The sequence below is a fragment of the Osmerus mordax genome, chromosome 13, assembly GCF_038355195.1.
Source record: "Osmerus mordax isolate fOsmMor3 chromosome 13, fOsmMor3.pri, whole genome shotgun sequence".
Classification (NCBI taxonomy): Eukaryota; Metazoa; Chordata; class Actinopteri; order Osmeriformes; family Osmeridae; genus Osmerus; species Osmerus mordax.
The window spans coordinates 13330701-13357372 of NC_090062.1; the positions used below are offsets into that span (position 1 = coordinate 13330701).

The following is a 26672-nucleotide window of genomic DNA, read 5'->3' on the forward strand; positions in this document are numbered from 1 at the left end:
TGAAAGAAAATAAAACTAAAGATGCATGTCACAAAATATCTGCTAGTTGTGGAAGTCCATGGGATGCTCTTTGGGATAACATGGAATAAAACAAACACCCTTCCCCACAACACATGCAAAGTAACTCAAAAAGGGGAATTTTGCATTCTGTACAAGGGAAATCAAACAACATAAAGGATTTGCACATTTTTCTGATAATAAACCAGGTTATGTATGGAGTGTAGGAGGGCCCTACAAACTACTGAATTTGTATGAGTTTACATTGTCATGAGCTAAACACTTCTCACGGTGCTCAGTAAATACTGTTTGATCTGAAAAGTGGAGACTAAATGTAGTCTGATAACATGATACAGATAACACACCCAATGGTGGATCCCCCTTTCTGCTCTGAGTGTGCGTAGGGGTCGAGTGGGTTTGAAGCCTGCCGTCTGTCCAGATAGTTTGCACAGGCAGATATGATACTTAACACACTAGGACATGTTCTCCTTGGTCAGAACATTCCTTCACTCCAGCATTATGTAGTTCAGTACATTCATTTTTATTTATTTTTTACAAAGAGGCCGCAACACTAAAGTGACATTCGCTTGGTCAAAGCCAAGAACTAAAAGTGTACAATGTATGTTTTCATCCTCCTTGTCATCACCATCACCTAGGCTATTCTTAATTCACAGTTGAAAATGATTTCTTAAAATAACAACAACAAATACCAGTTCAGTTTCTTCAACTATGTAATTAATCTTCTCCACAGCCAGTCAGTCCCAAGACTCTGATGTACAGTTAAAACTGAAGCGGATGGTTGCAATGTGCAACAATGAAATGAAGGGGGCGGTGTTGAAATTGCTCCACAGCCTCTATACTCATATACTTCTCCATGCCCCCCCACACACACACACACACACACACACGCACGCACGCACGCCCGCCCACACACACACACACACACACACACACACACACACACACACACACACACACACACACACACACACACACACGCCCATGTAGACACTTATGAAAGCTCAGACACACAGGCCATTCCTAATTTTCTGGCAGGTCTCGTCTTTCTAAAGGCAGTCTAAAGCAGCCCACCCCCGCTGCAGCCATGCTCAGAACACTGGTTTCAAATCACGTTTGTGTAGGTATTTCCGTGGATCATTTTGAATGTGGGACTAGCTCTTTCAGGGCCTCTTAAAATGAGTGTGGTGGTCACTCTGGAGGGGTCTGGAGGCTGGTCTGAGCGCGTGGGCACGTGAGCTGGGTCTCAGGGTGCCGGGTCCTGGTGGTTTTCGTTGCGTCTCTCTGCTGCTGCGGCTGCCAGGGTCCTGTGCCTGAGCAGGTTGGAGTCAGGCCCGTCATCCTCCAGTCTGGGCGGGTTCTCCTCTTCTTCCTCTGGGCTCTTACTCAGGTATCTCCTACAAGGGAACGTACAAGTGGGTCTTACTGAATGCAGTCGCTCCCACTGTGGTTGCAAGAACAAGTCATGGGACATTTCCAAAAGAAAGAGACGGTTGTGAAAGACGTACTGAAAAGGGGGTACCTTTATTTTGAAAGTTTGGTTGTAACTTTGATTTTGTACCTGCGTGCTTGCTGCAAGAGTTCATCCTTCCTCTGCATTAACATCTTCTGTCTCTCCTCGGCCGACTTAGAGAAGCGGCTGCCTCTGACCTCAAGGTTGTCTAGCTCGCTGGGCCTGGCATGCTCCCCTCCACTGGCCCCAGCTGGCTCTTCTGATGCAGGGCCACCCTGCAGTGCGGCTCGCTCTGAAGGCTGAGGCCCAAACAACCACGTTTAATCAACCTCCAATCGGAGAAATAACCAAAGCTCTTTCAGCAAATCCTTCTTGATGCTCACCATCGTCACAGCTGTTTCAGATCAACTGAGGCCCAAACAGCCTCTGTGCTCACCTGTGTAGGGAACGGCACCTGGATGCGTCCCTCCAAGATGTTGTCAGTGGTGACCTCCACAGAGCGGGTCAGCTGCAGGTCCTGCAGCACCAGGTGGTAGGGCACCTGGGGAAACATCTCCTGGATCTGGTGGGCCTGCGGAAGAGGGAGGAGAACGAAACACTACATTACCCAGCGTCCAGATAAATCCTTAGCAAGCCAACAAATGAAACCCACAACAGCATACAGACATTGTCAAAACCTTTCTTCAACTGAAAATGAAGAGGAGTAAAATCACAATCACTCTGAACGCCAAAGGTCAGATTTTGAAGGACACGAACATCTAGGTTTAAGGGATGAAACCGTGACACCGCTAACTCACCATGGCATTCAGCTGAGAGTTGTTGGCCTGAGCGATGCCCAGGAGGTTGGTGGTGTGCATCACCTCAACTGAAAAACTGGGCAGCCAACTGGCAATGCGGGATCCTGGAAGAGGAAGACACACGGTCACAAAACAACACAACCTTGGTTTTACCTATGCAGGCCTAGGAGTCTGGATGTAGTCACTCTCAACCCTACTGGGCCTCACCATCGAAGTGGAAGAAATGGTTGTGATGGTTGATGTGTGGCCGGGCATCTGCAGCAGGCCCTCCGGGGCCCATGTTATCCTCCAGGGGCCCCCCTGGGTGCTGCTGGGCCCGTGCCTGGCCCCCATCTCCGTTGATGTTCAGGGACATCCGACAAGTAGGGCACGAGGTGTCCTGCTCCAGCCAGGAGCGGAGGCAGGAGCTGAGACAAACAAGGACATCAATATACGACAGATATTCCCTTTGCCGGTCAGTCCACAAAGCATCCCTTTGTGGAAGATTGGCATCCGGAGTAAGGAACCAGGCCAGGGTAGATTGCTCTTACTTGTGGAAGAGATGGCCACAGGGCAGTTTGCGTGCAGTCTGCATGGCATCCCAGCAGATGGCACAGTCATCGTTGTTGGCAGTGAGCTCCTCTGCTGTGGCCACTGCAAACCTGTATGGATGCATGGCAGATATCCCATTTAGAAAACTCAAAATCATTCAAGGAAAACCCTAAACCCTGGCTCCTTAGCAAGGCCATGTTCTCCGGTGAATACATCCCAAAATGTTGAAGAGAAAGAATCATGAACGCCTTGTTATTGTGAGCTGGCAGACCTCGCCTCCATGTTGTCGATGACGCGCAGGTAGTTCTTGTGGCGGCGGATGCGTCGCTGGACCTCGTGGAAGAGATAGCGCAGCTGCATGAAGATGACTAGACTGGCCATGGACAGCCAGATGTTCCCAAACAGCTGAGATGATAAAGAGGAGAGATCAAACAGGAACAAAATAACAAATTCAGCTCTCCTTGTGTTAATCATTACTGCAGCTAATTTAGCCAGCTTTCTTCAGAGGCTACTGAGACCCTCATGACCTGGAAGTGATAACTCTGTTACTGGAGAGTCAAAGTCTACCAGCTTTTCTTTCTAGCACACTCTCATTTAGTTATAGTACTGCAATAAGGCCTACAGGGGGCGCTCTGCTTATCCTCTCTTACCAGCATGTGGATGTGGTGCATTAGGTCCAGGGACAGCATAGTCAGCTCCATGATGAAGTCTGTGTAGTACACGTAGGTGCCCTTGCTCTCCCAAGTCCCAGGGTGGTTCAGATCCCACAAGTGAATAGAATACCTGGAAAAAACACAAAAATACTAACGCATAGGTGCTTATCGACATGGCTAAAATGTACATGTACAATAATGTCTTGGTAAGTAATGAACAAGTCCCTTTTCCAAATAGAGCTTGAGGTAATCACCCCCTGATCACTCGTTAGCACAAAGCAGCCTTTCAGCTGGTTCCCATGGCAACAGAGGAAAAACAAACTGCTGGCTCAGAGGTAGGTCATTCTAAATCTGCATATGTCGTGTAATCAGGGTTGCTATGTCGAGTACAAAGGTAGATAGCAAACACTTACCGCATGATGACATGCCCTGTTCGTACAGTCACCAATAGACACTGTAGTGGAGGGGTTTGAAACAGGGTTAGATTTAGAAATGAGTCAGAGTAGAATAAACGAGTAGTAAATACATAAACCCTTTCTCAACACAACACAACCCTTTCTCTTGTGTACAATGACTTTAGAAGGGGTGGGGGAAAGGTATCTCACTTCGGCAGCCATGAAGGAGAGGGTGTGCATCCCATGGACCGCTCCCAGCAGGCCACACACAACAGCCAGGCCACAGCAGCCCAGCAGCAGAGACACCAGCAGGGCCAGGACACGGACATGGCTGTTCATAGGAGTGGTGGGGGAGAAGGACAGCTGCAGGGGAAGGGGGGGGGGGGGGGGGGGGGGTTAGTGTAAGGGAGGGAACACAAATCAACATTAAGTCATATAGTCTGACATGAAAACATCTGACAGACGCAGCCCATGAGCACTGCTAAGCACAAACTTGACAAAAAAACACTTTAGCCAGTTTAGCACTATGATGACATTTGCGTGGTATTTCCACTGAGGAGTACCTTTAATACAATTCAGCTGGGTTATATACACACAGCGCTATCACATTTACACACATTAACAGATAACTAAAGTAGTAGACTCCAGCCTGGTTATGTAATAAAAGGTCAGCACATGACATCAACAGCAGACATCGACAGCAGATAACATTGGAAAGTACAATGGTCCAGTTTTGACTAGCATCGAAATATCAAGCAAATGGGCTAAACTAAATCTATTTTTCTCAAGGTCTATAATTGTATTCTGAAACATTAGACTAAGTGAAGTCCTGCATGCTGCAAGCACTATTAATAGTGCTGAAAAAGATACTGTGGTAGTCACTCATTGACTTATGTTATGGTTCAACACGTCATGGCTGTGCCATCCAAAAAGTAGGCCTAGGCTAGCTGCTTCTATGTTTACACTGAAAACAAGTAAATAAGGTCACCCTTCCTAGTGAACGTCCCCCTTATAACCACTCCACTGGCTAAAATGAAAAACACGGTACAAAAATCGTTCCCTCATATGACTTTGCTGTGCTTCATTAAATATAGCAGTAGCATGTGATACAAATATCCATTTCAAATGCTTTAGTTGGCATGCCTTTTCATTGCAACCGCACAAACCATCTCAATTGTGGAAAGCTTTTCCTATCCCTCTAAAAGCATATGCCCCCGGCGCCAGAGGGTGAGACGTACATATTCAAAGCGGTCCTTGCAGAGTTGGACCATGAGGTGGAGGAAGACCAGGGCAGAGAACCACAGACACCACATGACCACCTCCTCCACCGTTTGCACGTTCAGCACCCCAAAGATGAAGATGAACTTGTAGAAGATAAAGTTCCAGAACTTGTCCTTCAGGTGCTGAGGGGAAGAGAAAGAGTCCGTAAGAAGGGGGAAAGGCTCTATTCAGTAAAGGTGTACACTTAGGGAAAACAAACAGTCTACTAACAAAACGATGTTTAGACAACATCAACAACATAGTGCATCATCCATGAACATAGCAGACATCCATGATCAGTCACCTGTTTCTCGCTGACCCGGAGGGGCCCAAACACAATACACTGGATCATCTTAGCGATCAGCATCAGAGAGCAGCAAGCTGTGTTGACCAACACCTGAGGATATAGAGTGTATGAGCACATTTCCATTCTTGAACAAACTGACATCTGATTTTTAACCATATCCAACTGTCTTGAGTAGCCTAAAACTCACCCATACAAACAGACTGTCAGCCACAAGGTACCCCAGAACGGTGGATGCCAAGTCTTTGTCCCCAGTATCACCACTAAGGTCTTCAATGTCTACACCAGAGGGAATGGGTGGAGGCTCATCCACATCTGAGACCTCATACCCAGGATCTGTCACAGTGGTGTAGGCGCTGAAAATGCTACCAGCCAGTAGGGCCACACTCAGCGCTGTGTAGGTTTGCAGACTGGGCCAAGGAAACCTCTCCAAAAACAGCAGAGGCATGGTTGAGGTTTGCCTTCTCTTTCACCAGACTTGGGAGGCAAATTGGCTAGATACCAGTTACCAAAACACCCCAGCTTTGTCTAGCCGGACGTCCTGAAAGAGCAGAAACCAAACAAACTTAGCATTTCACATGCACTAGAAAAGCCAGTTATGTACAGCCCAAATATAAATAAGCATCTTTGAAACAAAACGGTTGTCTCCTTCCAAGTGGACGTGATCCCCAAGTATATTTAGTTTGTTTGACTAGCTAACACTGGTGCCACATTGTTTAAATAGCTACAGTCGCAATTGACGTTACATTCAAAACCAGTTACTGTACAACCGCAATGCAACCATAGCCATTGTTCAAATCATTTAAAATAAATAGTACTTCGGTCCTAAAGTACCTTATATACTGACTGATCAAGACAGACAGTTCGCCTATTAGTACAGACGAATAGCTAACTAGCTAGCTTGTGTTGGCTAACGTGTACAGTAGCTAGTTTTCAATTGTCAACGTTACAGTACTGTAGCTAGAGCTAACACCTAAAGAATAACTAACGCATTTTATACGACGAATTTCTAAAACGTGTCCAACGGTCAGCTGGCCAATTTATCGAGCTAGAAAATACTATCGACTCGCAGGGTATATTGCTAAATATATAACTATGTCTACAAATTACATTTCACAACACTCGCTAACAGCTCAAGCAGCCAGACATTGCTAACGCGTTAGTTAGCTACAGTAGGGTAGCTAGCTACTAGTAGCTACTGTAAATACACCAAGCTTACAACAAAGGTGAACTATTTTCTAGGCACCCAAATATGTCTCTAAACCTTTCTTACTGTTTTAAGTTGATAGTTTAGTCCAGCGTAGTGCTATTAAATTACAAAAGCAATGCTTCGCTATGTTGACATCTTCGTTTTATTTCAGCGAAACAAGTCATCAGACTGTAAACTAGCTGGCTAGCTAGCTAGCTCCAGACGTCTGAGTTTCTAAGCAACGTCATCCACACAGCTGTCAAAATAAAAGTCCCAGAAATGGGATTACATATGAATGGGTTACTTGAGTTTTAATCTTTATTTGATGACAGGATCAATATTATTTATTGTCATTGTGCGCCTTTTTTTCATTTCCACGCACAACAAACGTTAGCTTGTCTACTAACTTACCATCGAGCAAGGCAGAAGGCAACAAAACAAACATTTTCTAAAAAAAGTTTCGAAAGGTTAATAAAATAATAAAATAAAACTTAAGAGCCCTGCACTCGGCTCTTCTTTAATCTGCAGGGCTGCCAACTCTTAAGCATTGGCCGTGAGACACGCATTTCAACAATTTCACACTCTCTGCGCAACACCTTGTATTTTCTCACGCTGAGAAGGCAACGCCAACCAAGTTGGTAGGGAGGACAAACGTTCTGCTCTCAATGTTATCACAATGTATTAACATTGTTCATATTCATTATTATCATCATAAATTTTTTTCCTAGGAAAAACTATAGGCCCACTGACCTTTCCACTGGCCCGCCCAAAATACTTGTATTATATATATAATAAATTGACTCAAGTTCGTGTGAAAGAAACCCGGATTTTTTTCCACCCATTCAATTTCTGTCTCAACTGGTTACATGTGAAATGTCCAGGAAATGTCCAGGAAATGGCCTCACACACCCCAAAAAGAGAAACTGGCAGTTTGGTATCAGAAGTAAAAAAGGGCAACCACGCCCTTGGATTGGAACAAGCCATTTGGGATGCTGTAGAATTCAATGTCTTGATGGTTTAGTTTAATGTCAAATTGGAAAGTACAACTTTAACATGGAAGTGTGCGTGATTGCATAAAACAAGTTTGCTGTAAACCTGCAAATTGAGTCCATTTTATTCATTTCTGGTGTGACCTGTGGATCAAATGATTTCATATTTTGTAGTTTTGAAAATATATATATTTGTCATTTTGTTATAAATATGAACAACATTTTCACTAAAATCTTTTTTATTTAATCAATGCTTGAAGCTTTGAATCATAGTAATGTAGTCACCTGGGATAAGGGCTTCTATTTGGTTGGGTGTGAATGTGTTTAAGTTCCACGTTCTTTGTGTGAAACCTTGCAGGGTTTGAAGGGGTTAAAACAAGAGGTCATGTTTGTTCGGGTCTCTCGGTTCTCCCTGCAATAATTCTCAAGCCAAAGTTGGATATCTGTGTCAGTTAGTGTAATAGGCTGGGGCCGGAACAACAGCCTAGGTGGCTAAAAAAATTGGTGTTGTTGACGTTGTGTCCAACTCGACTTATTTGCCCAAGCACGGGCATTACAGTAAATTGTTTTAAATTTAGTAGACGCTCTAATCTAGAGCGACTAACAGTAAATAAAGGGACATTCCCCCGAGGCAAGTAGGGTGAAGTGCCTTGCCCAAGGACACAACGTCATTTTTACGGCCAGAATCGAACCGGCAACCTTCAGATTACTAGTCCGATTCCCTAACCGCTTAGCCACCTGACTCCTTAATGCACATTCATACACTAAAACGATTGTTTATTAGCCGCACAATTGTTCTGTTCAGTCTTTATGTATACTTTTCATTTTCAAAGGCAATATGTAACAAGATATTTAACCAAGAACAGCATACAAAATAAATGTGTTTGATGTATACTCATTTCTTAAAATATTGTAGTTGTTTACAAAAAAAGGGCACACCTTCTAATAGCACCGTGTGACAGAGACCATGATGATTCAACACCGTCTCAGATGTTCCAGAGATTTATTGCTTTCCTGTTTGTCTTTCGTGTTAAAGGGAAGTAAAGGACTGCTTGTGCAGCAATTTGTTTTCTGTCTAAGATCACTGTCGGCACGCAAGCAGCATGAACCTCTCCAATAGCCTATCGTCCGAAGCCTCGGCCCCTGAGGAGAATGGCGGAAGGACCACCGTAGCCTGTGTAATCCTGGGCTTGTCCTTCCTGGTGGGGGCTCCGGGGAACCTGCTGGTCATCTGGACCATTGTGAGGCACGTCAAGCAGCGCTCCCACACCGTGGTGCTCATCCTCCATCTGGCTGTTGCTGACCTGCTGGTGCTCATCACCCTGCCCCTGTGGATATACTCCCTGGCTTTCTCCTGGGTCTTTGGGCAGGCCTCTTGTAAGGCCATGGTCTACGTTATCAACGCCTGCATGTACAGCAGCGTGTTCCTCATTACCCTCATGAGTGTGGAGCGTTTTGCAGCCATTCGATACCCGTTCGCATCTGCTGTTTGGAGAAGAAAAGAGGCACTGGATAAGTTCCTGTTGGTCATCTGGGCGGCTGCCTTCTTGTTAAGTATACCCGTCATACTCACCCAGGTGCTGGACGGGGACTCTGGGGAAGAGCAGTGCCTATACAGGGAGTACACCTCTGGTGGTCAGGAGGCTGTGTTTCTGCTGCTGGAGACCCTGGTGGGTTACATGATGCCTCTCTGCATACTGGTGATCTGCTACAGCTGCCTCTGCAGCCGCATCGCCCAGATGACCTTCAAGTCGAAGCGGAAGTCCACGTGTCTCATTGCCAGCGTGGTGGTGGTGTTCACTCTCTGCTGGACCCCCCATCACGTGGTGAACATTCTCTCGCTCATTTACCTGGTTGTCAAGGACCCCCACCCTGAGGTGGCAGAGCACCTGGAGGGAGCCTCGGAGACCATGACCTTCATCGCTGGAGCCCTGGTCTTCATCAGCAGCACGGTCAACCCGATGCTGTACGTTTTTGCGGCACGCTCGTTCCGTGGCTCGCTAAGGGAGACAGGTATCCAGAAGCTGTTCCAACACATTTCCAGCACATCTCCAGGTGAGATGACTAAAGAGCTGTCCTACATGAGTAAGAGGCAGCTGGGCTCTCACACCAACAGCTCCCAAATCGAAATACAGCCAAGGGAGCAAATGAATTCCTCTCTAAATATTCAAGAAAAGGGTTCATCCTGAGATTTCCTTTTTCAGTTTCATGTTTGGGTTAAGGTGTGTAGTATGTCAAATAAATAATTTAGTTATTTTTCTAACATTTTTGTTTGTGTTACTATGCGTCTTTGTTAGCATGATCTTAGTAAACATGCATGTTTTCTGAAAGCAGTTAAAGTTTTGGTAACTGTGTGTTGTACTTAAGTGTAAGTATCTCTTTTTCATTTTAACAAGTGTTGTTTTTTCAAGTGTTGTTTTAAATGTTAATTTACAGTATCTCTATGTCTAATATTTTTGGTCAAAATAACATCCTGTTTGTAGATTTGTGAGTAGTGTGGTTAATTTACATTTTGTGATTATAATTTACATTTTAGTTAAGTGTACAGCATCTGTTTTCTAGTGGTTTTTCTTGAATCTCTATTTCTGAACTCCTCCTGGTTTAATATATTATTCCAAGCACAGCTTGGATTCATGGAGCTACAAATATGTATTTCTAAAACGTGAATATTAATGTCAAGTTTCTTACATTTATAACTCAACACAGGTAAAAGTTAGATTCCCCTGTATAGCCACAATTTTATGACAGAGTCAGTCATGGTTTCAACTTCCTCAAACTGTCTGTAGCATACATATTGCAACATCAAAAGCTGCTTGTGTTCCCTTTAACTCATTAAAAGGGGAATTGTGTACTAACTATCCTCTGTCACAGTCATATGGAAATCACGTCAAAACCCCATACTGGTTTCATATGGGTCAGCTTCACGTATTTCTTATTGTATGCAATGCAATTGTATTTTGAGGGTAACAAAACTCCTTTAAAGCGTCATGTTGCCCCTTGATGAAAAAATATTTAAGGTTGGGGGATTTACCATCAAAATGCAATAATGGGATAGATAAAATTCTACATTTACTTGCCCAATTATGTAAATAATGCTTGCTAGTTACTCCAAAATAGAAATGATTGAGAACAATGAGTCTAAAGTTGGTAAATCTACAAAAAGCACATGGAAAAGTAACTGATCACTATCTGGTCCAGTGTAGTCTACAGTCCATTAGGTGGCAGTGTTTATGTATATTTTCCCAAACAAACAGGTGATTTTCAAAACATTCACAAAAAGATTATTGGAAACCTGTTGCATCACACCTGTCCATCAACCACCTAAACGTTTACATTCTCCTTAAATTATGACTCAAGAACACAGTCTTCCTCACAAGAAATATCTCAGATAAATTATGACAATTCAACTCACTGTTAACACAGGGTTGCCAGACTGATGCAAAGTTAGAGACAGGGGTCTGGGGGGGGGGGGGGGGGGGGGGGGGGGGCTGTTTCATAATGTTCCGGTAAGCCTGACTCTATTCAACATGTCCTGCTGTCACTCAACACACAAACACACACAGACATGCAGTGGCAGAGCAGTTGTGCTCTGAGTGTTCTCTAATAACTGTTAGGGACAGAGCAGGGCTGCAGATTTTTTGTCAACACAACACAATTACAGAAAAATTAGCTTGTTCTCACCTGCTCCTGAATAGTTCATGTCCACATAATGTAAGCTTGACTTTTATGTTAGGGCATTTGTTTAATATCCAGCATCCTTTCCACCTCCACTCACTAGTTTGATGATGTGTATGGCTTGTCTGATCCTTCACAAAATTAACAGTGGTTTCAGGTAGAACCATGTGAAAATGATTCCTGTAGGCCCTGAAATTAAGGTCCACTTTTCTATAGTAATTTCCACTGGTTTCACACTGAGGAGTGTTTACTTGATTTTAGTGAGTCAGCATGCAGCTGTCTGTAAGCAATCGTGGAAAATTACATGGAGTAAAAGTTTTGATGTTAAATCCATGGAAAGGAATCTGTCACAGGAGAGGAGAGAGAAGGAGAGGGTAGACGAGAACAGAGAAGCCTAAAACAGCAAAGCAGAGCAAAGTAGAATATAGCATAGTAGAGCCCTCATTAAGTACTCATCAATGATGCAAACTTGTTTTTAATCTTTTGTTCACAAATATTTTTTCAACCTTTCTAAACTATATGTGTGTATTTTCAACCTTTGGGAATGTTAAAACTAACTTTTTTTATAAACTTTTTTTGGTGAAACTTTTTTTCGAAACTTTTTTCCAAACACAACATGACACAAAACCGTTTCTATTTTTTTTACAAACTTTTTTTCGAAATTATTTTTTTCTTTTTCAAAACCAATAAATTCGGTGGTGTTCAAATTTCAATATTAAGTATTGAATACCTTTTAAAATTCCAAACATTGTATCACTGATTTTCTTCTTTAAATGCAGATTCTACATGTTTATTTTTTTAAATAATAATATAAAAGACAAAGGTTGGGAATGGGAACCTCTTTTCTTTTCACCTTAACAATAGGACACTCAAAGGTGGGGCTTGAAGGGGCACAATAGAGGACATGGGACAGATCAGACAAAAGCCCCTCTCCTGTCTCCAGTCCATAGTTACCTGCAGCAGGGAGGGGCCCAGAGATCAACAAAACAGTGAATCCTGGGAAGAATGCCAAAGACAACTAACTCTCATGGTTAAATACCATTTCGAAACTGTGTTTCAACAGATATTGCCCCTGAGTGAAGATACTGCGTGTGTGTGTTGAAAAAGAAAAGTACATTTTGAGTAAGCGCGGCTGCGCGTTCGTGTGTTTATAAGTTTGTAAACTTGAATTATAGTTTTCTTGCTTCAAGACACTGTCGATGCAAATACCGCCCACTGTTTAAGGCATACCATTTCTTCGGTATCGCACATCTAAAGAAACGACCACGCTGTGACGGAGAGGGTTCTGCGTTTCGGCAACGACAACGATGGGTTTCTGGGCATCTACTTCCTTTAACTTTACTGTCCAATCACATTAGGTTATATGGTATGCCTTTGTTAAGTCCACCCCCTCACCTTTGCAAAGCAGCCAATAGACCAACTCCCAAGGGAAATTGACTCAAGTTATAGGCTGAACCATACACAGGTAACTAAAAAAATACAGAGAGAAAAAAAAACCTTCAGGGCTTGTCATGGAGTTCGTGTGAAAGAAACCCGGATTTTTTTCCACCCTTCTTTTACCAGTTAAACCAGTATCTCAGGATAGAACACACTCAAGTACTTGAACAGGTATAGTGTTTGGCCGCAATCTCTCTCGTGTCCTCTCCGAAAATAATCTTCTTTCCTCTCTCCGTTTACTTCAATTGAATTTCCAGATCTTTTGTTTGCTCCTCTTATCACTTGGAGAAAGGTGAACCCTATTGTTATTTTATTTGATCTTTGCTTTAATTGTAGTTTTTACCCTTGTGGTTCCTGATGGCTTCGCACAGTGATACTCTGGTGGTGTTCTTTGGGGCAACAGCTGGTGCAAATGGGGGTAAACTGGGTTCCGATGAGAGGGAAATAATTCTCTTGGTGTGGCAAATTGTGGATCTACATGAGAAAAAGGTACGAACCTTTCTGACCTGTTGTAAGCTTTCCTATGTTTTGTGGCTATCTCTAGCGGAATAGTCTTATGTTTAGTTTGACAGTTGACACTGAAATCAACAAGGTGTGCTTTGCCATGATCATTTTGCTAACGTAATGGTTCTAATTAAAGCAGACTGTCTAACTACAACATTAGGCCATGTCGATATGCACAAATGCTAAGTTAAAGATACCTGATCGATAAAAGCATGCCTTTTTGGTTACATGTTAGCACGTCGACATAAGCAACCCTGTGTTAACTTGACAATGAACTGCTTTGCAACTACATTGTCAACTGTCAACATGACAAAGCTGTGAGTTAATAAATGTTGGTTGGTCATGCTAAGAGGGGAAGGCCTAAATAACGTAGCGTTGTCATCACGCTACATGCCATGCCATGATACACTAATTCTGTTTACAGGTTGGAAAGCTTCAAAGAAGGCTTGTGAAGCCAGACAGTTTGGAACTGACAGACCAGTGCATAGAAGAGACTGGATTAGATTTGGATGAAATCTGCAAGGCCGAAACGCTGGATAAAGTTCTGCAACAGGTGAGAGTGATTTGGGATAATTGCAGGTGGAGATAATTGTCTCATCCTTCCTTAAAGTTGAACAACACAGTTCATTCGGTTTGAGGCCTAGTGCATCTTCTAACCGCAGTCTTATTAAAATTTGACTTTGTATTGCTTGGCTATCGTCTTGAACAACGCTTTAATCTGAAATGCTATAATGGCCCATTTAACTCAGCAACTGGGCTGAACTGACAGCTTTCAAATTCCATCATACATTTTTGCCTGGAGCGAGACAGGACGTGACAAGTTTGACTGTGAAGCTGTATGTTAATTCAAGGCGTGTCAAATTTCTGTTGCGATGACCTTTTTGAAGTATTAAGCTTGGTTTGTGTTTCTGAGCCTGCTGTGGTTTGGCCTACAGTTAAATTCCCTGACAGTTAGAGAGGCTGGTTTTAGGAGCTTGGCTGGCCAGCGCCCGAGGCTGAGGGGTAGGGAAGGGGGGGTGGAGGACAGGGACCTGCAGGTCTAGTCTTGTCTCAGACTGGTGTGTGTATGTGGAGTAGGCATCTGGAGGACAGAATGTTTACCTGGGAACGCACCACCCTTCTGGACAGGACTGAGGATGGGGAGGGACAGGGAATAGAGAGGCACAGACCAACCATTGGTCGAACACCTACAGTAGCCTCTTTCTCAAACCACATCTATGACCAGGATGTGAATTTGCTTTCAGGTTCCTTGTTTGCCTCCGCTGGTATGTTTTGACAAAGGTCTATGTTGCCAAACGTGTTTTTCAACTGCTTTGACGAGAGTATTTGTGTGCAGTCCGTACACCTCCCCCCCTGTGTTATTATTGTGGTCTCCTAGTGATTAAGGTTTAGATTAGGACCAATGCTTTAACTGTGCTATTTGCCTACAAGTACATGCAGGTCCACTGAGATAATGGATCCTGAACAACAACTAGAAGTAGTTGTTTTTGAGGCAGTTGACTGGCTGTCCGTTCCGAAGGCCGCATGTTTGAAGTCACTGATTGTGATTTTGCTAGAATTCTAATTTGTATGCAGTCTATTCTGTGTGTGGAGCTTTCAAATATTAACCAGACCAATCAATTTTTACTTGCTTTCGTCTGTCTGGTAGGGCCACTTTCTCTTGCCATTGGTCAGGTTTAGTTTGGTATTTGCTCCATATTGATTTCGGCTTCATGAGGAATGAGAAGACAGATAGTGTAGTAGTCAAGCTAGTTTGATTCATTGAAACTATATGTGGGCAGAGAAGAAGAAAAGAGTTCAATGGGGAATACAACTCTGAATTTCATAGGCCTGTAGACCACAGCCTCCAAGGACGCCAGCTTGTTTTCTTAAATGATTTATTAAGGAAGGTGGCTTGTAGTTAAGGGGTAATTTCAGCAGTGATTTTTAAAGTTTTGTTTCTATCTGACTGACTTGTCTTTAATTCCTAACTACAGATGTTGAGGTGATAGTTGTGTTCTACGTGTATTTCCCAGAGACTAAGCTAACTCTAGCCTGATGTGTGCCCTGGCTTTTGCAGTACAAGCGTCCATACTGTTAAAGAGTGAGATAGAAGCGAGATAGAGGAAAGATGAGTTTATTGCTGGTGGCATATTTATCTCTTATCTAATACTGAGCACCTGCTGCAGCACAGTACCAGGGAGTGGGAAGCTGCAGCCGTAAAAGCCTGTGTGGCAGATTGAGCCCTGACCCAGCCCCCTACCTGCCCCTGCCTGACCCTGCCCCTGCCTGACCCAGCCCCCTACCTGCCCCTGACCCAGCCCAATAGTTGTTCTGGCCTGTGGAAACCATGCTATCTGCACCTTAGGCTGGGCAATACTTTAAATGGACCTGAGATGTTTGGCACTGGCACTGCCTGTTGCCTTATCATGGTGAGCCATACCGCCTGGCCTCACCTCACCGTGCAAACAAGGCAGAGCAAGCGTGGATAGTGCCACGTTCAAAGGTCATAATGTCATACACCCTTCTTTGTATAGTGAGCCACTGCCTTGATAATACCAATGCCAAACACCTGCCAAATCGTACTGAATTAAGTATCACATAGAAGAGATTATCAACAAGGGCCCTTTCTTCATGGCAGACTTGCCGGTACTTTTACAGCCTGTACGGGAATGTTGGCCTTTCGCTCTATATGTACTTGCTATCATTAGCTAACCTGGTCCCTAGGACTTGTTTGACTAATGGTGGAGTTTGGCAGCCAGGAGAGAGAGACTGAATGGGAGGGTGTGCCACCTGTCATTTTCAGTTTTTTGTTGACCAAGGTGGGCCTGTGTTTGTTACCACAGCCATGTGTTAACGTCTCTCCTTGCTCACAAACTCTTAACTATGCCTACACTGTATACTGCACTCTAGAAGCCTTGCATCCCAGAAGTGTACCTGGGACAGGGAAATGAGACACAAAGTAGGCTGTAAAAGTGGTTTTGCACTTCGCTATGAACAGGTGCTTTTTTCGGAATGCAGCCTGGCCAGGTTCACTAATGTTAACGGTTGGATTCCAAAGTTCTTTTCATTCCGCAGTGACACAGCACGCTGCTTTATTTCACACCTGGCTTTCACTTTGTCAACCTAGAGAAAACAGGGAGTCGTTTTTTCACTTGTGATTTTGTAAGTTAAGACTTATTGAGAGTTCATAGGGATTCTTCCCCTGGTAGACTTTGAAAACACATTTTCAGGCGTCAGTTAACTGGGGGACATTCTGTACTGTTGGGTTGAGCAGCAGGATGGCTTTCTTCTTTCAGTGCTTGAGAAGGATATCTTTCTGTCCTTAGACTGCCAATCGGCCTATGTTTATCTGCTCTGACCTCGATGACATCACAGCATGGGACAAGTGGAGCTGGCCACAAAGGGGTGTGGCCTCTTCACTCCACATGGCAGGACTGCCGTGTCAATCAGTAACTTCCTAGATCCTGATCACTATGACAATCCAACTGTCACATCCTTAGAATTGTAACCCAAGACCTCCAATGGTAATAGTAATGAGTTTAAGTACCAGGGTTGGTTTGTGAATTGGTGCGCTTATTGCCAGTAGCTGTTAGTCAAGTTGAACCCTATAACCTAGACAAAATGAGTGAAACTTTGTGAAATTCTGTCTCCTCCTCCTAGGTAGTTAGTTCCTGAGTCAGCAGCTGTTTGGGCAGGTAATAGCCCTGTGTGTGTATATAGACAGCAGGCTCCAACATGCCCCCCTATATGAGATATATATCCCCCAAAATGGCCACTGGCAAGGTGAAATTACCCAGCGATTAATCAGTCCCATCAGACAGATAACCACAGTCCATCATTGCAGGGAAAATGTTATTTTAGTGGCATTTGTGAACATGTTGTGGAATGCTAGTTTTTTATGACTCATTTGAATTAGGTTTTACTTTATTAAAACTACACCCAGGCAAATGTTGTGAAGATGTTTTTCAGTGTATAACTCGTACATCACTGAAATGGGCTATACGTTTATTACAGAGATGTCGATTATGTTGTTGAAAGACACTTCTGGGTTTACCCAACAAGGGTAATGGCCCAGTAGACAGTTTTGACTAAACACGTGTGGATGTGGGAGCTGCTCTGGTGATTGGAGTGTTTATGGAAAGTGGGCCAGGCAGGTTGGTCTGGCGGGGGGAGGGGAGGGGGGGGCAGGCAGGTTGGTCTGGTGGGGGGGGGGGGGGGGGGGGGCGGGGCAGGCAGGTTGGTCTGGCTGGGGGGGGGGCAGGCAGGCAGGTTGGTCTGGCTGGGGTGGTTGTTTTCTTTCACCCTCTCTCCACGTTCCGCTCCGTGGGCGTGGTGACTGTTGGTTATTCTGCTAAGTGAAATTCTTGATCCAGGTGATTACCACAGTGATCTTTCTTGTCTGCTTCAACACAATGCAAACACAGAACCAGTCTAACTAGCCCCCAAACGCACACACTTAGTCACCTTTTCATAGCCTCACATATATGTTGTAGATGTGAATTTTCCCTAAAGGCCATCCATCAGGTATTGTAGTTGTGATCATGGCCGATGTACAGATTGCCGGAGGTGACTTTGGTGCTCTCATGTTTGTCTGAGAACAAGTGGTTTACTTAGCACTTGGCCTAGAACAAAAGCAGCCATCTCACACTCTATGAAGCCACAGCTTATATTCACTGTTGGTGCTAAACTGGACCAATATGGTTTAATAGTCCTTTTTCTTTCTTTCCTATCCTTGCAGTTCCAACAGTCAGTCTCAGCTGAGGTGAAGGCTCTGGGAAGGACCTCCTACACGCTTTGTGTCGACGGATCCCTGGTAATACGACAGGCCTTGCACCCCGAGGCTTCCAAAAAGGTATGCTTTGTCATGCTCTGTTTACATGTCTGGTTGACATGTAAACATGTCTCTCTCCTCAGTCAATATTATGTCCATTACTGAAGTAAACAATGGCTATAATGTTATTTGTTATGTACGTTTTGACTTGTTTTCTTCTGCGCTGCCTGTATTTTGGCCTCGTTTGTACCTTTGACCTTTAGCAACAGGTGTGCACAAGGTGGCTGTATGCCTCCTCAGTTTAAAGCTAGTGCAGCGTAGCTTCGCTCACTGACTAAGTACCAACATGTCATAATCTGCCGAGGAATGCCAGATATCCGCAAAATCAACAGTCAGCTATGCCGTCTTCTTTTTTCCCGTCCATCTTTTCTTTTTTCTTCTGCTCTCGTTTTTCTATTGTTTTCTTTCAGTCAGCTGTTTCAGATTCTTTTTTTGGATTTTCTACAGAACCTCATTCTCCCAGAATGTTTCTACTCATTTGTGGACGTGAGGAAAGAGTTTCACAAATGCTGTCCCAACGCCGGCCCTGTCCAGGACCACACCCTGCCTTCCATGCTAGAATGTATCCTGTCATGTTTTGACTAAACTTACCTTTAAGGTTGAGCGGGGTATTCAATATACAAGTTCAGTGATTGTTGCTAAGGCTACTATGAATGTCTAGTTCCTTAATGGAGTGTGTGTAGATGTGTGCATCCCTCCGGTGACAGACCAGTTGATGGGGTTGAGGGAAGTGAGGAGCATGGTCCTGCTCATCCTTCACATACTGGCAGAACCCTACAGTAAGTACCCCATCACTTCAGTCCTCTGTTAGCAATCCACCCTGTACCAGCCCACCCACATAACCAGGAGGAATGCCGGCACAAATCTGAAGAAGCTGTTCTGCCTGAATCCTTGAAAACAACAAATCTTCCATCTGTATTAATTATGTAGTATATTCCTCACAAATTCCACAAGGTGCTTCTCCAGAAGAAATTCAAATGTGATTTAAGTTAGACATGTATCTTTTTTTTTCTCCATATTTTTCATGTCCTTGTAGGCCACACATTCTCCTGCTTTGAAAGCGTGAAGTACAAGTTTGAATCCGGAGCCTGGTATGTATAAAGCTCAACATGAAGTCCTATGTACTCAGCTCATCAACTGAAACCTGTCTTGCTCTACAATTATGTGCTGTGTCGCCACACCTATCAGCTAAACCCTTCTTTTAGTTGCCGTTTGTGCCTCACTGCCTGTCCCCTGCATTGCTCAAACCCAAGCTCTCAGCATTGATTACAGCAACAAGGAAACGCAAAGCGTGTAATTAAACCTGTCCAACTTTGCCATCAAGTGCTTACCTGGCTATTCAATAGCCCTTCGCAAATCCTTCTCTGGCTCCCAGTGCCTGTTGGCCCGACAACGCCTGGCATTTACTGTGAGAGAGGATTCGTATTGGAGTCGAGCTCAACAACCCAGTGCTAGTGATGACCGGGACTCTTGTCTGCCCTGTCTCTAGCAGTAAGACGGAGCCGGTGGACAGTGAGACCGTGATCCGAGCCAGGGGCCTCCCGTGGCAGTCTTCTGACCAGGACATCGCCCGCTTCTTCAAAGGTCTCAACATCGCCAAGTAGGTGTACCCCGCTCCTTACGAACGCTCAGTGACCGCTGTGTTACTGGTCGAATTTCAGTTAGGAGAAAAAGGGGGATTGACTGTGTGTGTGTGTGTGTGTGTGTAGAGGTGGCGTGGCTCTCTGTCTGAACACACAGGGCCGGAGGAATGGCGAGGCCCTGGTCCGCTTCATCAACCCCGAGCACAGAGACCTGGCTCTGGAGCGCCACAAGCACCACATGGGCAGCCGCTACATTGAGGTCAGCACCAGCGGAACACCACCACCATACTGCAGCCAGTTCTTTCAACTCCTCCCAGTACAACAACATGACACTGTTCTAGAAGGGGAAATGCTATGATAGCCACAAACAAACATGCATACATACAAAAGCCTGTTGTGAGTTAATCTGTACAGGGTTCCTCTCATCATACAGGTGTACAAAGCCACGGGGGAGGAATTCCTCAAGATCGCTGGAGGTCAGATTTCAGACATTCTCTCTCTCTCTCTCTCTCTCTCTCTCTCTCCTTATGAACCCTGATGTTGAAAACTTCCCTGTTGCACTTCTGTCTCTCAATAACAGTCTCCCTCCTGCATCCCGGACAAACCCCCCCATCCCAGTATGTGAAAGAGACTCCTCTGCCCCCTTCCCCTCAGCTCCGCTGGCTTATCCTGGGGGAATGAAAGGATTTCTTTGAGCCCCACACTCCTCCCCACACTTTGCCCCCCCCCCCCACCCCCCCCACCTCCCTAATACTCAGTAGCTGGAGGAAACGTTACCCCTTGGCCAACAGCAGCTCACCTGTTCACTCCTGCCCAGAGCACACTCCCGGGAGGGACAGGGGGCCGTCAGCCAGTGTAAGGCCCAGCTCGGGTCCCACACAAAGGGGGTGTGAAGAGACAAAGGCTGGGCCTCAGGACCACAGAGCACCGAGTACAAGGGGCTAGGACGGGGTGGGGGGTAGGGTGTGGGGACAAGGGTCTCTGAGTCAGAGCAGATACACTTCCTCTACGTCCGTGTCTGTGGACTTTACCCGGACAACTGGAGATCGATACTTCTGAATAAACAATGTCATTTTTGCTGATGAAACACTTCGACTGGCCTTTTCACCTGGTTCATATCTCTTTAACACCGCTGTTGTCTTAGGAGAGGAAGAATGTAGGAATGAAGTATTTCTGAATAGGCTGCAGTTCCTAAATTCTAGCGTGCGCTACGTAATAGTTTTATTCAGTCTTTCTCTCCTGTCCGTATTCCCGACAGGCACGTCGAACGAGGTGGCCCAGTTCCTCTCCAAGGAGAACCAGGTGATCATCCGCATGCGTGGCCTGCCCTTCACTGCCACGCCCCAGGATGTGCTGGCCTTCCTGGGGCCCGAGAGCCCCGTGACAGACTCCACCGAGGGCCTGCTCTTTGTCAAGTACCCTGACGGGCGGCCAACGGGCGACGCCTTTGTGCTCTTCTCCTGCGAGGAGTACGCCCAGAACGCCCTGAAGAAGCACAAGCAGATCCTGGGCAAGAGATATATCGAGCTGTTCCGAAGCACAGCCGCCGAGGTGCAGCAGGTTAGAACCCCCCCCCCGGGCCGGACCGACACGTCCATCCCTGCCCTTCCTTCACTCACTCGCCAAAGTGAACTCGATTACAAGAATGCTTCCGCATGTGTTTTAGGTGCTGAACCGCTACATGTCAGCCCCCCTGATCTCCACGCTGCCCCAGCCTCCTATGGTGCCCATGCCTGTCCTGGCCACGCCCCCATTCATGACCACAGGCAGCACGCGCGACTGCGTCCGCCTCCGAGGCCTGCCTTACACGGCCGCCATCGAGGACATCCTGGAGTTCATGGGAGAGCACACCGTCGACATAAAACCCCACGGAGTGCATATGGTCCTCAACCAGCAGGTACACACACACACACACACAGACACAGACAGTTCTCCATCCTGGGTTACGGAAGCCTGGACTCAATATTCAACCTCCTAAAAACGGTCCTGTAGCACCAGAACGCTTCGCTAACACACCACATACCCTCTCTCTCCCCCTCCAGGGTCGTCCCTCCGGTGACGCCTTCATTCAGATGAAGTCATCCGATCGAGCCTTCATGGTGGCCCAGAAGTGCCACAAGAAGATGATGAAAGACCGCTACGTGGAGGTGTTCCAGTGCTCCACCGAGGAGATGAGCTTCGTCCTGATGGGAGGAACCCTAAACCGCAGTGGCCTCTCCCCTCCACCCTGCAAGCTGCCCTGTAGGTCCCCATTAGCCCCTCACTTGGTGTACACCACACCAACACCAGCCCAAGTCAGTTCATTCAAGCCTAGTGCTTCATGCTAATATATCCTTGGAGAATTTCGAGAGGATGTTACCAAGGCAGATAAAGTAAATGGCAAGGTTCTAAGATGTGTCATGACTTTCATATAGGTTTGATTTACGTTTCGTTTAACATGGATGAAGTGTGAGAAGTGACACAGTTCTCCTGGTTCAACCCCAGAGTTGAGTCCAGCAGGTGTACTCTTTACTGGGTGGGGCCATTAGTGGACTTTGTTCTTTTTTAGTCTTCTATCTGTACTTGGGTTATGGAGATTAGCTCCCTGCTTATCACCCATAGTACACAGCCTGCTGTTGGTGCTCTCAAATGAAGAAAATGTTTTTGAGCTGAGGCTAGGGTTATCGTCTGTTCTTTTGTTCAATGAGCTGTAGAGCGGTGTTTAAAAAGTTATTTTTCCTCCTCTGCCGGCCCTGTGGAGGTTAATTAGGTTTTAAGGTTAGTGAAGTTTACAATACCTGGAATCCCCCCCCGTCTGCCACTGCCCACAAGGTCACACACTTGGGTTTTGTGTCAACGTGTCCCATGTGGGGGGAGAGGGTGGGGTGGCCCTGGATGCCTGTTTGTGGGTAAATACATACCTCTAGTACCTGCCATCCTCGGTGTGTTTGTACTGCGGGACACAGAGCCCTAAGGACAGAGACAGAACAGCTCTGAACACAACCCAGGCCACACAAACCCATGCATGTAGTGAAAACATCCTCATGGGCATGTTGGGCTGTATGCCATTGCGACGTGATTGAACACATTGGCTGGCGTAGGCTTAAGTTCATCTGTGTTTGCCTAGCTTCTGATATGCTGCCATGTAGCTATGCGACATCGTTAAGCTTTGTCTGATGTGTTTACTGCTCCGTGACTGATGCCCCCCCCCCCCCCCCCCCCCCCCCCGTTCCCCTCTTCAAGGTCTGTCTCCCCCAGCCTACGCTGCCTTCCCTGCCCAGGCCGCCATGCTCTCTGAGGCCGCCCTCTACCAGCCCCCCCTGCTGGCTACCCCCAGAACTCCCCAGCCTCCCACACACAACCCCACACCCACCCTGGCCTACTACCCACCCCATCCCCATCTCTACATGAACATGAACATGAACTACACAGCCTACTATCCCAGGTTAGTACATGGACTACACAGCAAACAAAGTAGAAAGCAGCACTTGTTGCACAGTTGATAAACGACCGACTACTAATAAATGCTTCCTTCTCCCTCCCTTTGCCAGCCCGCCAGTGTCCCCCTCCACAGTGGGCTACTTTGCGGCGCCCCCGGGGTCGGTAGCAGCGTCCCTGGCGGGGCAGCCCCACGCCTCTTCCATGATGCCCCAGCACGGCGCCCTGGTCAGGATGCAAGGCCTCCCCTACAACGCTGGCGTCAAAGACATCCTCAGCTTCTTCCAAGGCTACCAGGTCAGTACCCTCCGCCAAAAACACAACAACCAGAACCTCCTGTGCCCCAATCTCCCACTCCGCACCACGGAGCCCAGCAGCCTGTCTGGATCTGTTCCCGTGTCTGAGTCTGTGGGAGTCTGGACGTGTGGCAGTTAGATTTCCACCTTACTCCTACCAACTTTCTGATCAAAGTAAAAGCAGAACTTGAATTCCTGCACATGAAGGATTTTGCAGTTCTCAGTCTAATATCTGACTGTGTCACTAAAGTATTTCCAGATAGATCATAGAAGCCTTCTGTATGGGATCTGGATATCTTAGCCCCATTTCATCAGAGCCCTCTCAGCAGGGTCCACCACAAGGCCTTGACGCAGTCACTAAATATCTTCCCTAGTCCCTGTGTGCTTTTATTACAACACCACCACAGTTCAGACAAATCCAATGAAGGGACGTGTGCACTTGTGCTCTCTCCTTCTCTCCATCTCCCTCACTGGCTGCCACCCTCAGTAGGCGGAGTCTTCAGAGGACGGTATGAATTCTCCCAGCACTGGGTTGAGTGGGTCTTCTAGCCTGGGGTGCTGTGTTATGGAAGGGCTTGGGTGTGTTTTATTTGTATTTTAAGCTGATGTTGGAGGTAATTCTACCTACTGTAGAGAAGGTGCAGCAGGTTATGAGTAATCTCAGGTGTATGAAAGGGAGTGGTTTCTTGGGGCTATGGTAGATGGTTGTTAAGTTCCCAGCACTCGCGCCCTGCTGGTGAGATATCAAGGGCAACTTGGTCTCAGTGAGAAGTGTGCGTGAATCTTCCTGACTCTTGGCTGAACCAGCGTCATGACCCCCAGATAGTGTGGCCCCTGGGGTCTGGGTTCTGGCCCCTGGGGTCTGGGTTCTGGCCCCTGGGGTCTGGGTTCTGGCCCCTGGGTTCTGGCTCACCTCACTGTGTTGGGTCCTCAGTGAGCACGCTCGGTAGGGTGTGGGGGAGAAACAGTCTCAGTATTTCTTTCTATACATGCACCGCAAGTGGCATGTATGACTGTCAGTTCTTGGTAATGTTGGGGACTGTGAGAGGTGTGTGTGTGTGTGTGTGTGTGTGTGTAAAGTGTTTTAAGGGCCCATTCTGACTGTAAATCCACTTATGCTGTAGTATGCTCCTGATGACTACAACAGCATGGTTCAGATGAGCGATCAGGCCAGGAGTCTGATCCAGCCCAAAGAGTGGCTCTGTCTGTAGGGACACCCCCAAGGTAAGACCCTCACACTCCCCCCCCCCCCCTCCCCCCCCTCAGTGAACCCTAACCCCTAGCATGCCCCTCCAATGTTTGCCTGCCTGCTCAGATCTCTAACCCTGGACATCTGTTTAACCTCAAATCAATCCGTGTGCTCTGAACTTTCTTTCTCCTTCTGTACTTATAACATGCCGGTTGTCATGGTGACGTGGTACAGGACTCTGATGCTTCTACCTTCTCAGTCTTCGCGTGCTTACGGGTGGACTGTATTTCTGGGGGGGTTTATTAACAACATTTTGTATCTCAGGGTGGCGATGAAGGGAAGCTTGGCAAACTACAAACTATCATATTGGTCTGTAAATGAATATTATTGAACTGTGGAGAGATTCTGGTAATCCTGACTTCCTTCCCTCTGTTCTAGTCCTTCACCTGCTTTGATCAGCTCAGGACCTCATATTTCCCTTGCCTAACTGTCGCCCCCTGGTGTCGGAAAGATGTAATAACCAGGGAACACGGTCTAACACCTCTGTCCTGTGTATGCATGTTCTTTCTGTGCACAGCTTCAGTCAGACGCCGTCCTCGTGTTGTATAACCTCAGTGGCCAGCGCAGCGGCGAGGCCCTGGTCACATTCCCCAGCGAGGAATCGGCCAGAAGGGCCGTGACAGAGCGCTCCAACCACCCCCTCTCTGGTCACCCCGTCCGCCTGGCATATTGCGAATGACCGGCCCCGAGGAGAGAGGGTGGCTACCACTGACCCCCCCCCCCCCCTTTTTCTCTCTCTCCATCCCTCCATCCACAACTACTGACAGACATAGCTCTTTCCACAGTACCGCACGATACGGCACATATTTAAGATGCATCCTTACTGGTCACGCCTGTGCGATAATGTGATTGGCCCCTACTCCAGCACCACCAATGTGACTACTCTCACATCAACACATAGTGACCCGATGTTTTACATGCTTACTGCTCACCACCATCCAGGACTTCCACATTGAAAACAGTGTCTCCCATTGTGTTATGTCTGTCTGCAGAACCTTGTTTGCATGCATGTCTGTGTGTATCATGCATGTTTGACCTACCTTCTGATGCTGGGCTGTGCAGTGTAACTAATAATAAAAGCCATATAGACTGTCTCAAACCTATTATACTGTACCGGATAGCAAAAGGGAACCAGAAGCTTTTGTATGACATGGCTGTTTCTTGCATGTAGAGTAGGCTAGCTCAAGCCACTGTGACAAATGTCTTTTGACTCACTACTTGTAACTTCCAATTATTTTTGTTTTGCTATAAAGAGCATTTATGTATGGCATAATGCCATTCTATTTAGACTGTCAAAGCACTGTAGTTCTTTTATGTGTTTGGTTAAGAGTTGAGTCTCCGAAGGTCTCTGTCTTAGAAAATACTATAGGCTAGCATGAGAAATTGATTGTAAGTTTAATTCAACCTCATTAGCAAAATTTTGATTTGTTATTTAAATGTGAAAGAACGTCAGCTGCAGGTCTGTACTTTTAGGCATGTTATCTTACCTTTATAGACAGTGGATCTCTTTGCTATATTTCTGGAATTTTTGCCAGACTATTTTTATGGACATGGCAACATGCTCCATCAATTCTCCCTTGTTTTGGACCGGCAAACTGTGCGTAAGCTACATCAGTTTTTTTTTTTCTTCCTGCGACTGGACTTCCAAAGACACTAGTTCCTTTTGTTTCTCATTTTTGCTGTGCCTTCTGGAAACCCAGAGTGCAATACTAGCCTGATCGCAGCTAGGCATATCTCGGGAGGCAGAGCGTTTTGGTTTCTATCAAGCGAGTATGAGACTTGTATGAACTTAACCTGTGTATACTGTACAACTGGATAAGCTTAGATCTATCTTGTGTATGCCGTACAACTGGAAACAATAAATGGATCTTGATGTTGTCTCAGTTTGAGATTGCCTCTTTTGCGTTGTGTATGCTAGAAATGTTGTGGAGTGTCTGCCAATAAAGTGATATTATTCAAATAATAATCTTTTAAAAGTGTAAATATTTAGAGGTTTGATGGAACATGTTTTATCAGACTACAGACCAACTACAGCTGATGACTCATTTGCTAAGATGGCAATTATTATACTATTATACTCTTATCTTTAGCAAACCACCTTTGTCATTAAGT

General features: G+C 45.9%; 3 protein-coding genes across 4 annotated transcripts; 2 read left to right on the forward strand and 1 right to left on the reverse strand.

Annotated features, from left to right (window-relative positions):
• Window positions 1–966: 966 nt before the first annotated feature.
• Window positions 967–6778, reverse strand: amfrb (autocrine motility factor receptor b). The gene is made up of 14 exons (XM_067248890.1): window positions 6682–6778; window positions 5599–5949; window positions 5409–5501; window positions 5083–5247; window positions 4055–4207; window positions 3863–3903; window positions 3447–3579; window positions 3068–3201; window positions 2796–2906; window positions 2473–2672; window positions 2266–2369; window positions 1905–2039; window positions 1577–1767; window positions 967–1412 (listed from the first exon to the last, which is right to left on the reverse strand). The coding sequence occupies exons 2-14, from the start codon at window positions 5854–5856 to the stop codon at window positions 1262–1264; spliced, it is 1869 nt and encodes a 622-aa protein (XP_067104991.1). The 5' UTR covers window positions 5857–5949; window positions 6682–6778; the 3' UTR covers window positions 967–1261.
• A 1887-nt stretch (window positions 6779–8665) lies between these two features.
• On the forward strand, window positions 8666–10442 carry si:dkey-148a17.6 (uncharacterized protein LOC108190685 homolog). The gene has a single exon (XM_067248946.1). The coding sequence runs from the start codon at window positions 8690–8692 to the stop codon at window positions 9773–9775; it is 1086 nt and encodes a 361-aa protein (XP_067105047.1). The 5' UTR covers window positions 8666–8689; the 3' UTR covers window positions 9776–10442.
• Window positions 10443–12888: 2446 nt separating this feature from the next.
• esrp2 (epithelial splicing regulatory protein 2) lies at window positions 12889–26511 on the forward strand. 2 transcript variants are annotated; one of them, XM_067248944.1, is made up of 16 exons: window positions 12889–13187; window positions 13627–13755; window positions 17923–18036; window positions 18463–18577; window positions 18699–18794; window positions 19052–19106; window positions 19505–19615; window positions 19725–19857; window positions 20032–20074; window positions 20857–21158; window positions 21265–21495; window positions 21641–21839; window positions 22821–23022; window positions 23129–23312; window positions 24436–24535; window positions 25078–25216. In XM_067248944.1, exons 1-15 carry the CDS (start codon window positions 13056–13058, stop codon window positions 24520–24522), a joined length of 2133 nt encoding a protein of 710 aa, XP_067105045.1. In that variant the 5' UTR covers window positions 12889–13055; the 3' UTR covers window positions 24523–24535; window positions 25078–25216. The 2 variants fall into 2 exon arrangements, with proteins under 2 accessions (XP_067105045.1, XP_067105046.1); XM_067248945.1 differs by lacking the exon at window positions 24436–24535 and having other exon boundaries at window positions 25078–26511.
• The last annotated feature ends 161 nt before the right edge of the window (window positions 26512–26672 follow it).